Source organism: Chiroxiphia lanceolata, chromosome 19 (assembly GCF_009829145.1).
Source record: "Chiroxiphia lanceolata isolate bChiLan1 chromosome 19, bChiLan1.pri, whole genome shotgun sequence".
In the NCBI taxonomy this organism is placed as follows: Eukaryota; Metazoa; Chordata; class Aves; order Passeriformes; family Pipridae; genus Chiroxiphia; species Chiroxiphia lanceolata.
This window is the reverse complement of record NC_045655.1, coordinates 6,267,372-6,279,746: the sequence shown is the minus strand read 5'-3', so window position 1 is coordinate 6,279,746 and position 12,375 is coordinate 6,267,372. Positions and strand designations below refer to the sequence as shown.

Below are 12,375 nucleotides of genomic sequence, written 5' to 3'. Positions count from 1 at the left end.
GGGTCTGAGGGGCGTCCCGGGGAGAGCCTGTGGGGGCGAAGGCTGGGGAGGGGCCCCGCGGGCTGAGAGAGGCCTGGGGAGGAGGGTCCCGAGTGGGGCGGGGGTGCAGCGGGCGGGGTGAGGAGGCCGCGGGCTGTGGTGTCTCTGTGGGGCGGGCGGGGTTCCCCCGGGCAGGGCGGGGTGAGCGAGCGGCGTTCCGGCTGTAGGGCAGGGCCGGGGGGCTCTGGAGGCCTCGCGGGGTCCCGGGCCCTGGGGTCGGTCCACCCGGGCTGGGTGAGGGCCCTGCACGGGCTCCTGTCCCGGCCGTGCCCCGGGCTGTCTGTCAGCACACCCCTGCTCTTGCTGCCTGTCTGCCAAGCTCGGCTGCTGCGTTTTGAGCCCAGGTCTGTCATAAAAGATGATGTTTGGCCTCTTCTCCTGAGGCTGGTCCAGTTATGACCATTCTGAGCTGTGCTGCCAGAGTGATTTCTGTCATCCAGTGTGTGTGTGCCAGCTTACAACTGTTTGTTTTTTTAGTGGTGCTCTTACCCTGTGAAGCTCGTGCTGATGATTTGTCCCAGTTTGCGTGGCTGAGTAGGAGCACATATAGAAGTACGAAGCCCTTAAACAGTTCTACTGTGGCTAATTACTGACACTGAAACCTTTCAGGAGGCTTTGGTTCCCCCCTCCACCCTTTTTTATATCAGTTTACTTTCAATAAAATAAAGGGACAATGCCTAAACTATAGATCTAGAAGTGCTAAAAACTGGTTAATGTCCCACACCAGCTCTTCCATCCTTTTACCCATTTTCCTTGTATTTCATTAATGTTTTCATCAACCCTAATTATCACATGAACCGGCATAAACTGGGGGAACTGTGACATTGAAACTATTCCACTTTCTTCTCTTTCCCCAAATACTTCTGCTTTGGAAACCTTGGCACGTGAAAAACATCTTGGCGTGTCTTTAATAGGTGCAGTGTTTTAATTTGTCTGCTTATTTCTGTACTTGATTTATGAGGAGAGACTGTAGGCTGGTTTTTGCTCTTTGATGTGCAGTAGGCACGTGCTTGAAAAGAGTAGTAGCTGCATGAGAAGCAGCAGTGTGAGCTCATCCTAAAGGCAGTCATTCTTCCTCTTGAGGTTTTAGTATATGAAAGAGCCCCTCTGGCTGTTTGGGGAAGGTGAAGTTTGGTCATCACGTGCTGTGAAAGGGCAGGGCCTTTTGGTTGCTTTTAAACTGGTTTAACAGGTATGAAAACTCACAGAGTGTTGGACCCAGTGGTGCTGGTGAGTGGGGTCTGTCCGAAGGGCAAGGTCCTGCTGAACTCTGTTCAAGTGCCAGAAGATTGATGTACAAAAGCTGACTGGTGAGTTCCTCCTCTTTCTAGCAAAAATAACAAAATTTTCTGGTGTTTCCCCAGGTTAAAGGGAAGAGAAGTTGAAAACACCCTCCTGGCTGTGCTCTGGGCCTCCCCTCCGTCTCCATCATGGCAGGGGGCATCACTGACACTGGAGAGCTTTACTCTCCATATGTAAGTTCTACTGCTTGTGGGTTTGCTCACAAGTTGTTCTTTTTTTCAAAATACTCTTCCCTCAGCATTGTGTTTTCAGTTCCCACTTCCCCATGGGCATAACCTCAGTGTTTCAGGAGATGATGGTGGTCAAAGGGTAGTTAAAAATGCTTAGTGTTTGTAGTTAATGGAGGGTTTTTTATATCAGAGATTACTGTAACTGAAATAAAGGGATGATGTCTGCCTAAAGTATAGATTAAAAAGTGCTTAATGTCCCACACCAGCTCTTCCATCCTTTTACCCACTTTCCTTGTATTTTATTACTTTTTTCCTCAATCCACAGCGTAATGTGAAGCAGCATAAACTGGAGGAACTGTGACATTAAAACTATGCCACTTTCTTACGTTTTGTTACTTTATATAAGCTTTCCCCTGAATTTCTCAAAGTTTACTTAATTGTAGCTGTTGCAGTAATTTGTTTTAAACCACTTCACTTAAAATTAGCAGTCAGGATATTTCTTTCCTGTAATGTGGTGGCTGGTGCAACTCCAGGGCCAATTACTGCTTTCCTATGTTACTGGAAATACTGGTTTTCATAGCCACAAGTCTTCATAAAATGTCAGCTTTTAAAAACAGAACTTTGCAAACATGTTTTGGTTGGGTTTTTTTTTTTTTTTCTGAAGTGAACTCACTAGATACAGAATCAGCCCTGAAATCTGTGTGTTGGCTTTTAAATGCTTTAAAACTTTCATCCCCATGATAAGGATTGAATTTAGGAGAACAGGATATTAGGCTGCAGAAATAGGACACAGCTGAGAAAATGGAGAACTGAGACAGTAACTGGGACGTTTGGACCCTCAAGGATTAGTGTCACCTGCTCTTATGTTGTTAAGTTGGTGTTGCATGAATTTCCTGGAGTAATCTCAAAGGCTGTGACTGTTCCCTTTCCCTGAAGATGTCTGACCAGACTGAACTCATGGGCATCATCCTTGTCTCTGCCTGCTTGACCAAAGTTAAGGAAAATCATCATTCTGGGAGGTTCAGCACAAGATGAATTTGCTGTGCTTATGCCAGTGAAGTGCTTGCAGGGTCCCTGGGGAATAGTTCTCCTGATGTTAATTGTTCCACACCCACAAAAGTGTGCTCAGAGACAGTTCTTTACTGGCTCTCCTCTGGAGAGATTCTGACCTATATTAAAATAAAGCCCCCAAAGCACAACAACTTTGTGGCAATTTTTGATCTTGAATTCAGCTAAGTGCATAGCCTGGGGGATCCTGTCCAGGTGCAGAGTTCTCTTTTGTCCCTGGGCAGTAAAAAAGCTCATTGCCAGAGAAGATAAAATCCTTTCCCTTCAGGAAGTAAAATCCCTTCTTCAGAAGGTGCTCAGCTGCTTACTGGTAAAATGTCAAGTAGGCTTTGAATTAGAATTCTTTTTGGATATTTCCTGCTTGAGTAAGAATAAAGAAGAACAAGCACTTCTGAAGGATAACTCAGGTGCACAGTTGTAACTGCTTGAGTTCAGGTTGGAAAACAAGGAGAGACCCCAGCCCACAGTGTAGACCTTCTGGTAGAAGGCAGTGATTTGAAAACAAACAAATAAAAAGCTCCTATGCTTTCTAACTCATTTAAAAGTTAGAATAGAAAGAAAAAATATTTTAAAATAATTAGGAAAAGGGAGAGGAATAGCAGTTTTTCCAGAAATGTGCTGACACTCACTTTGTTCCCTTTGGTTATCAGTCCCCTCCTCTAGTTATTTCTTGCTCCCACCCTGCCCGCTCCAGGATTGCCCTCTCTGTGTGAGTCAGTGCATGTGTGAGGTGTTCTGGGTGATTCCTGGCACGCTCTGATGCTGGATCATGTGGCTGGTTGCAGGTTGGCCTGGTTTACATGTTCAACCTCATCGTGGGGACAGGAGCCCTCACGATGCCAAAGGCCTTTGCGACAGCAGGGTGGCTCGTCAGCCTCATCCTCCTCATGTTCCTGGGATTTATGAGGTAGGACACGAGTGTGCGTCCCTGGGGGTTTGGAGGGGGGTTCAGCTGGGTGGGGCTGTGAGGACCATGTTGACTTTTGCTGCTTTCCTGTGCTCTGCTCCTTGAGGATTGGTCTCTGCAGTGGTGTTGCCCTGATTTGGAGGGATGCACCTCCTGACAGCCTGCAGTATGGTGCTACATCCCATTTCCTGACTGATGGGCAAGACTTTTCCTCCAGTGCAGAGTCTTCTAGGACCTTTCTCCCAGTTTCCTTTTTTGTCCTCGCTGTGGATACATTCCATGCTTGCCTCTGTCTGGATCAGTTCCCCAAACACCACTCGTGTCATAGGTGACATGGGGTAATGCTTCTGCTCTGTGACTTTGATGCAGGTGTGTAAGCTTTCTCTGGGCTTCTAGCAATGCTCCCACAGCTGCAGGAGTGTCAGGAAAACAAATTCCTGTATAGCCAGGCCTATCTTATCCCCTCCAGACCTTCACTACTTGAGACCTTGGAGCTGCTCTCCTGATTTTCCCACTGGCTCACCATGAGCTCCTGCCCAGGTGCCTCCAGGCTGGAGCAGCAGATGGAGCTGAAGGCTGTGGATACAGCGCTGGTGTCTGAGGAGCTATTGATAGAATTGCCATCTTCTGATGGGCTGTGAATCTCTTCTTGCTTGGTTTTAAAATAAAACCAAGAATTTTTAAAATAAAACCAAAATCCCCTCCTGCCATTTGTAAGAATGGAATTTTGAAGTCCCAGCCTTGTCAATAACCAGCTCTCTCAGCCTGAATGTGCCTTTAGTTTTGAGCCAGAGCCTTTGGGATCTGTTAGATGCTGCTAAACAGAGGAACTGTATGGTCATTACTGGCTGTAGTAATGCTTTTAGTGCCTCACCCCTGAGCTGGATGCTGTAAACTGTGGGGTACCAGTAACTGGGAGCTTTGTAAGCAATTCCTTTTAGCTACATTAGTATAAAAGCATAAATTCAATGTATGAAGCTCAGCACCAACAGAAAATCCTTCAAGGTCAGCAGAAGAGCACAAAGCTCCAAACCTGTGTACCAGAACTGCACTGGATTAAACTGAAAAGGTGCAGCTCAAAGGAGTACGTGCCTTGGGAGCTGCATTGCTCTGTGGCTTTTGTTCTGGTGCTTGTGACTTCCTCGTGCCCGCTGGGCACCTTCAGTGCAGGAAAAGTCGGGGCGGAAATTGCCACACAGACCTCAGCACTTTCTTTTATTCTTGCAAAACTAATCTCTCATTTGAGCTCGATAAGCGAGTCTGGCTCCTAAAGCAGTGAGAAACCACTGTAAAGCCTTAAATAAGATTGATTTGAGGGGTTTTTTAAATTTATTAATATCAGAGGACAGTTTTTAGCTGAGATAATGACATTCCTTCCATCAGTGGCTCTCGCTGTCTCCCTGAACAGCCTTTCCCCTGGCCTCCAGCAAAGTGTATTTGCATGCATGTGTGATCTCTCCTTCTTCTATTGCTGCTTTGCTTCTGATGCCATTTGTAAGATTATTTAAGAGGCTGTAGTACCTTTGCCACAGGCCCTAATAGATGAGTTTCAGAATTGTACTGTGCTCATCCTAGGCTGTAAAAAGAGGAAGGAAACTTGCTTTCTAGCAAAGGGCAAAGTCCTTTTGCTGTCTTCAACCCACAGAAGCACCAGGAAGGTGCCTTCCAAATATCTAAAGTGTCTTATTGTATCTGAAGGCGTGTTATACTTTATTGCATTTTGTGGTCTGCTTGAACACCTGAATCTCAAGAGCAGAAGGGAGCAATAAAACGAGATGAAACACTACCAAAACAGTGTGTGGGGAGCTGGCAAAAGGGTTGGTTTTGTTTGTTTTTTTGCTCCTACAAACAGATGGGAATAATTCTCCATCTCTCTGCAGTGACAGTTCTTGACTGTTATTGATGATATCAATTGAATTCCTTTCTCTGTAGCTATATGACTACGACCTTTGTGGTGGAAGCCATGGCTGCTGCAAATGCCCAGCTGAGATGGAAGAGAATGGAAAAACGCAAGGTTTGTGTGGGGTTTAATTTTATGTTTTGTTGTGTTCTTCTATCCTGTAGGATTTGCCTGGGATTCCTCTGATTCTTTGCCGTGCCTCGTTACTAACTCTAAAGAAATAAATTTCTACTGTACTTAACTTTGCCATATAAAATACGGCTGTTAGTTCCCTGTGGGGTTGCTCATTAAAGACAGGATTTTCTGCTCCTGCTTTGAAAAATCTCTTGTGCTGTTCACATTTCTTACTGATCGTGCTCTCCTTGCCCAGAAGCGCCGCTCAGTGAATGTGGAGAGGTGGCAGCCAATATATTGGTGCTATTTGGAGTGTGCTGAGGACTATAAATCCTTGCTGATCTCAGGTCATTTAACTGGGACAGGCTGGAATGTCCTTGCTGTTACTTGGGCTGTATCCCAGGGAATGGACAGTTCTGAATTATGCCCTTCCTGTAAAGCTTACTTGTGGCTTTTCTGGATCAGAGGGAGGCGTAATTGTTTGCGCTGATTTAGACCCCTGCCTTTGTTTTAGTGGGATGGAGTTAGGAGCTAGACCTGCCTGCTCTGACTAGCTGAGACTTTATATGTTTAGATTTATTTTTTTTCTACCAGTTCTGCAGCGCTGCAGATCTGCCGGAAGTTTCTGACTTCCTTGTGCCACGTATCACTACAGGAGTTGGGCACTGTTGCTGCATGCGTGACCTCAGGCTGGGACAGCAGAGCCTGTCACTCACTTCAGCCTGCTCTGCTAGTGCCCTCTTCTGCCCTCCACAGCATCCCAAGGTCTCCCTGGTGTTACCTTTGCTTGCATGTCCTGCCCTCCCTGTTTGAGACCTTCTTTTGAGTGTCTGGAAGTGACCGTGACACTGGTGGTGCTGAAGCCTTTACTGTGGGTAACACATATCTCAGCAGTGGTCTGGTCTTTTCATCCAGGAGGATGATGAGGATGAAGATTCTTCCTCTGGAGTATCTGACAGTGATGTTCTCCTCCCAGAGGGCTACGAGCGAGCAGAGACACGGCCTATCCTGTCAGTTCGTGAGTACCCAGTTCATGCCTTTGCTGCTCCAAGACCTTTTCTCTGCAGACAGTGTCCCAGAGAATTCCACAAGCGTGGACTCCTCTGTTCATTTCACCCTTAATTCCATGTGCTCACATCCCAAAGTCCTTAACATTTGCAAGATAAGACTCATTGAGAATTCAGTTTACCTTCTGCAGTCTGATAAAGATCTTTTCCTTCTAGGTCACTAAGATGAGAACATCTTATTTTCTAAACACTTTTAAACTAGCTTCAGTAGAGTAATTGGACCAGTGACTCTGCAGCTGTGGAGTTGTACAAACTGTCCTTCAAACTGCTGCTAGAGCTTCCCAAGTGTCCAGGTAGTTTGGGCTCTGGGTTTACTGGGGGGATTGGTTGAAACACTTCTTTTTTCCATCGTGCAGAGAGACGTGGCTCACCCAATATCTTTGAAATCACTGAGAGGGTGGAAATGGGCCAAATGGCTTCCATGTTCTTCAATAAAGGTAAGTGATGCATATTTTCAAAAGGCCCTCTTGGACATAGTGTGTATGTCTGTTGCTTAAGTTTGCAAGGTTTTTTTCAGTGTGGGTTTGCATCCTGAGTTTGTGATAATTCTACCCAAAAGTGTCATTTCTTCTCTCTGTGGACTGTGTTCATCCTCCTGTGTGATGTTTCTATGAAGTATTATGGGCAAGTGGGCCAGAACCTGCTGTGGTGGGCACAGAACTAGCAAAACACTGCAGGTTATGGGCCCAGTTTCTCGAGACAGGCAAGTGTGAGTCAGTGCCTTTTCTGACTGCCCTTCACCTGCCTCTGAACTGCATCTGTCCTCTGTGATCTCCACTGTTTAAAGCAGTAAAGCCCAGCTGCAGTGTTTGCCACTTCCATCTTGGTTGTAGCATTTGCGAATAAGACGTTCAGGCTTCCCTGAGCCCTGTATCAGTCTCAAGAAGAAAGACTTCTGGTGGGAGCTTCTGGGAATTGCCTGTGCCTGGGGAATCATCAGGAGAGCTGCTGGGACATGAACTGCTGAAAGGGTCCCTGCTGAGCATATGACAGGCAGCTGGCTTGTGTTTCTGTTATTAAATGCTGCTTGTATGCCAGGGAACAAACTTGTAACCGTACTGCAATACATCCCTGTCCATTGCTGTGTGCAACAGAAATGCAAACCACAGTGGCAGGGATTCTGAAACCTGCAAAACAGTGCAGTGAAATGCTGTGCAGGGCCAGAACATCATCAGACACCATGGCTGTGCAGTTTTGAACCTGTCAGGCCCCATTTCTTGTGGAAAATGATGTTTTCCCTTGTTCACTGGCCACCTTGCAAAGAGGTGACGGGCTGGTTTTTTCCACTACGTTACATCAGCATTATGCCAGCGTAAGGCTGTTGCCTCTGAAGGACAGCTGGGCTTAAGTAGTGAAGATTCTATGAACTATTATTTCTGATTTTAAAGTCTAATTGGAAAAAAAAAGCTTTTTAATTTTCATGCATGCTTCTTCTGGGCTTTTTTAGATTTAAATCACACAGGACCATCAGAATAATCCACCTTGGATCAGGCTGCCACATTTCTAGTCAGGGAAGAGAAGTGTGTCAGAAACGTCTTGTTCCTGGTCTTGTCTGTAGCACTGAGTTGCTCTGACCTCAGAGAAGTTTTTCCTTGTTTGCTTTGCTGTCTGTAAAACACTGTGAACACTTCCCTGTCTCTTGATATTCCTCTGAGGAGTAATATTTGGAAGTGCTTTGAGGGCAATCACCATGTAATGGGGTTTAGCTGTATTGCTGAGGACTCGGCTGTGGAGGGCTGGGGGGGTCACAGGAGACAGTGTCCTCATAATCGAGTTCCAGGAGGCCCCTTCTTTGCAAATGCAAAGGGGAGCTGAAAAGGATGCCCCAAAAGCAGGCAGGTGTTGGGCAAGTGCCTTCTGGACCTCTCTGGTGCTCAGACACTAGAGGGTGCTGGGAATACGTGTCCTCTCTCTGCCGGCACCAGTGTAGCTTCCGAGCAAAGTGAAATAAACTGCTTAGTACTCTTAAATCTTAATCCCTCTTCTTAATGTTGCTTTAGCCACAGTTATCTGATTTCTGTGTTAGGGATCCTCCCCAGGGTCTATTGAGCCCATTGCAAAGGGATGAATCTGTCTGCAGGAAGGCCACTGGAACAGCTGCAGACCACGGCCTGACTTAACTTGTGACTTCCAGATGGGAAGAGTCTGGGGCAGCTGTAACTCATTTGCTGCTTTTCTTTCCTCTGAGCTCAGCAATGAGGCTTCATCCCTGTCGCTGAGTCCTGGTTCAGAGACACCCTCTGGCCTGGGAGCGGCTGCAGAGACAGAGGAGTGAAGTACCTCCCTCTGCAGATCCGTGCCGAGGTGCTCCCTCGCGATGGCTGCGCAGAAGGGCCTTCAGTAAGGGCTCAGTGACCAGTGTCTGCTGCCTTGTGCTGAGAAACTGGGCCACACTGGGGAATTCTCAGATCCAAGCACCAACCCATGTGGTTTCACAGCTCACAAATGTCTGGGTGGGTGTTTACTGACGATATACAAAGCGTGGATCTAAACCCAGGGTGTCTCAGGGCTTTACAGCCTTCAGAGTGAAGGCTGGTGAAAGCTGTGCCATAGACCTCAAAGCCTCTGATTTCTAGTGAGTTCTCTGCTCCTTTCCCTTGACTGATTTTTATTTTCAGCAATCTGACAGGAGTGGAATCTGCAGTCCTAGGAGGTAAGCTGGGGATAAATCTCAATTTCAGACTGTCTGTTTTCTTAAAGGGAGCTGACTTAGGTTTAGGCTGTGAAGAGCCTGTGTGCTCTTTCGAAAGAGCTGGCTCTGAAGAACTGCTCTGTTTCTTAGTTTAATTTTTTTATTTTTTAATATGCAGTTTCGGGTGCTTTCTTCTGGGACCAAGTAGTCATTTATTGCAGTAATGGATTGCAGGCACATCTATCATACTGTTTCCTCACAGGAAGTCATTGATTTTTTTTTTTCTCCCTGTTTTGTGCCCAGTAATGAAAGTATTGATTGGGGAGGGTCAGCAGCAGTTTATAAAAGAACTGATGGTAAAGTCTTCCTGGTCTTGAGAAGATGAGTTTGGGAGAGGAGTATCACCTGGACTTCCTACAGACAGGGAGTCTGCACTGAAACAGGGATATAGTGTGTGCTGTTGGTACTGGGTGGTGCTGCAGTGGTTGTGTCAGCCTTATTTTGTGTGGGGAGGGCAGCTGAGGCCTGAGACCAGTGGAGATCCCCAAACAGAATCTGTCTGAGTCTGCAGTACTAAGCTTAGTGTGTCTGCACTTTCTGTCCTATTTCAGATATTTTGTTATAACCTTCAACCCTTTTTAATGGGAAATTGGGGAAGACTGGTACGTAGTTTGTTGCTGTCTCCAGAACAGTGCAGAGACTCCTTAACTGTGAAGCCATCTTCAATCTTTCACAGAGCAAGAAAACAAGGGGGAAACTATATGGAATGATCTGACAATTTCTGTAATACCTCCATTTGTCTCTTTAGACAAACCAGGAACAAGTCTAGAGCACTGACTTAGTGCTGCTGTACAGAAACAGGAAAGTTTTCTTGCTGCTTTCCTGATACAGCCCCTTTTTAGGAATGTTTATGCTAAGTAGGCTCAGCATATTGAATAATTCATTTAAATGAAGGAAGATGTTTCCTAACATCCTGAGGTCCAGGGGCAGTATGATGGCAAAACATGAGAAAACTTGGGGCATCTAAGCTGTAGAAATATGAGTCCACATTCCTGCAGAAGTGTTGTCCTTGTTGGTAGTTGTCACAGCTGTGAGTGTGAGGTGAGGCTTGCACAGGTGAATTGATTTGCTCAAGCTGCATTAGGATTAAGCATCAGCTGGCATCACACAACTTGAAAGTATGGGCAGGTTCTTTGAGCTGTTTTCCTTCAGTCAACTTCCTAAATGAAACAAATGTGAGGCTTTTTTTTCTGTAACTCATCTGTCTCTGAACTAAAATGTCTTCCAATTTGTTTTTCCTTGGTGAGTTTTATACAGACTTGCTTGGAAGGAGAGAATTCTGTGGTCTTGGAAGGAGAGAATCCTGTGGTCTCATCAAGTGTTTCTTTATCCCTGCAGATTTTAGCCCTCCACAGCAGTATCTTTTTGTGCCCCAGTAAGGCTGTCCTGTGCACCCAATTAATTTGTGCAAGATTTTTTTAATCTGCTAGGTGAAGGCAGGGAAAGATTTTTTTTTTTTTAAAGAAAAAAAAATCCAAAAAATCAGTAGGGACATGAACAGCATATATGGTGGTGGAAAGGTAAGAGGGCTGAAATACAGAGTTTTAAAGCTTTGTGGAATTGTACCTTGGCTCAAGTTGCCAGTGGTAGGGAATCTTCCAAAGCAGCTCCGTTTCAGCCCTGTGGAGTCTGAGCTCTGCAGGGCCAAGTCCCTAATGTGAAGGTCTTGCAGGTTTACAAGCAGAGGGTTTGGAATCAGCAGAGACTAAAAGCATCTTCTCTCTGCATTTCACTGTTTGTCAGATTGTGCTCACACCGAGTCTGAGAGCATCAGCTGGATGTTTGCCTGTGGCTGTTCCAAGCTGACAGCTTCGTCTGGCAGGTGACTTATGTGAGACCTGTTGGTCTTGACTGCAGGATGGGCTTGAACTAGAGGGTTTAGTGTCAGTGCCAGGTATTGAAGGAAGCAGAGTGGAGCTCTGAGGCCCCTCATGCCCCATCAGATCCTGTGCCATGATAAGTTCCCTGAGCTTGGGTGGAGTTTGCTGCAGAAGGAAGGAAACTGTGGAGGCAAATGGTGATTTTTAAGATCTTAAAAATTTTGTATATTTGAATTGCAGAGTACAAGAGTTTCTGTGTACTCTGCAGTATCTGGATAATATTTCCTTTTTCTGCAGTGGGTGTCAACCTCTTCTATTTCTGCATAATTATCTACCTCTATGGAGATCTGGCAATCTACGCAGCAGCAGTACCAGTCTCTCTCATGCAGGTGACCTGGTAAGTGTGCTTATTGATGAGGGGTTGGATGCTAACAGGGAAGAGGGCAGGCTTTGGATTTGATGGGGTTATAAACCTCAGTAGGATCAGCTCTACTTTCTAAAGAGTGAAGTGGAGAAATGACTCAAGTACAGCTCATCTCTTGAGGGTGGTGGGAAGGTGAAGTTGCTCTGTATTCCCCACCCGAGTGCCTGCTGCCTGCCTGCAAAGTAGCCGAACTGATTCCAGAGCCCTCAGGTGGGAAGCACTTTCAGCTTCAGCACTTGTAGACATGGGACTTGTTGCTCAAAAGTTTGATTGCAATACTCTGCAATATTTTAGCTTCTCTGTCTCTTTGGGTGAGGGCTGAGAGATGACATACTTATTAAGTCAGAGACCAGAGAGTGATGATGTTACGTGGACTTCGCACTGGACTGAGAGTGATGCCTTTCTCAAAGAAACAGATAATGAAAAAGAGTGGTTTGATCAAATCTGGGATGGGCTGGATCTGGACTTGTGTCTTGGAAATGGGAAACCTCAGTGATCACTATATGACCTAAACTAGCCAGCTTAATGACTAAATGACCAATCTTGCAAATAACTGCAGGTAATTTGAGAATTTGCTTTTAAATGCCCAGTACTCAGTGACTTGCTCTGTTACACAGTCCAGAAAGCAGAATGAGGGAGGGTGTTCAGGGAGGGAGGGGAGGAATGGCCTCTGCTCATTCTTCCTTCTTGAATGCAGGAGAGGGGAAGACATCTGCTAGGAGTTAATTACTGTCTTTTGTTCTCCCTCCTTTCCCAGCAGTGTCACTGGCAACCATTCTTGTAGTGTTGGAGATGGCACAAAGTACAACGACACAGACAAGTGCTGGGGGCCAATTCGGCGGATTGATGCTTACAGGCTGTACCTGGTGAGT

At 46.0% G+C, this 12,375-nt stretch overlaps 1 protein-coding gene across 1 annotated transcript in view; it reads left to right on the top strand.

Annotated features, from left to right (window-relative positions):
• Nucleotides 1-202: 202 nt before the first annotated feature.
• Nucleotides 203-12,375, top strand: part of TMEM104 (transmembrane protein 104) — a 43,960-nt gene continuing 31,787 nt past the window's right edge. Inside the window, 8 exon segments of the mRNA XM_032706501.1 lie at nucleotides 203-383; nucleotides 1,404-1,514; nucleotides 3,365-3,486; nucleotides 5,419-5,500; nucleotides 6,416-6,518; nucleotides 6,924-7,004; nucleotides 11,377-11,476; nucleotides 12,261-12,369. Of these exon segments, the coding sequence (XP_032562392.1) occupies nucleotides 1,470-1,514; nucleotides 3,365-3,486; nucleotides 5,419-5,500; nucleotides 6,416-6,518; nucleotides 6,924-7,004; nucleotides 11,377-11,476; nucleotides 12,261-12,369 (642 nt within the window). The 5' untranslated portion in view covers nucleotides 203-383; nucleotides 1,404-1,469.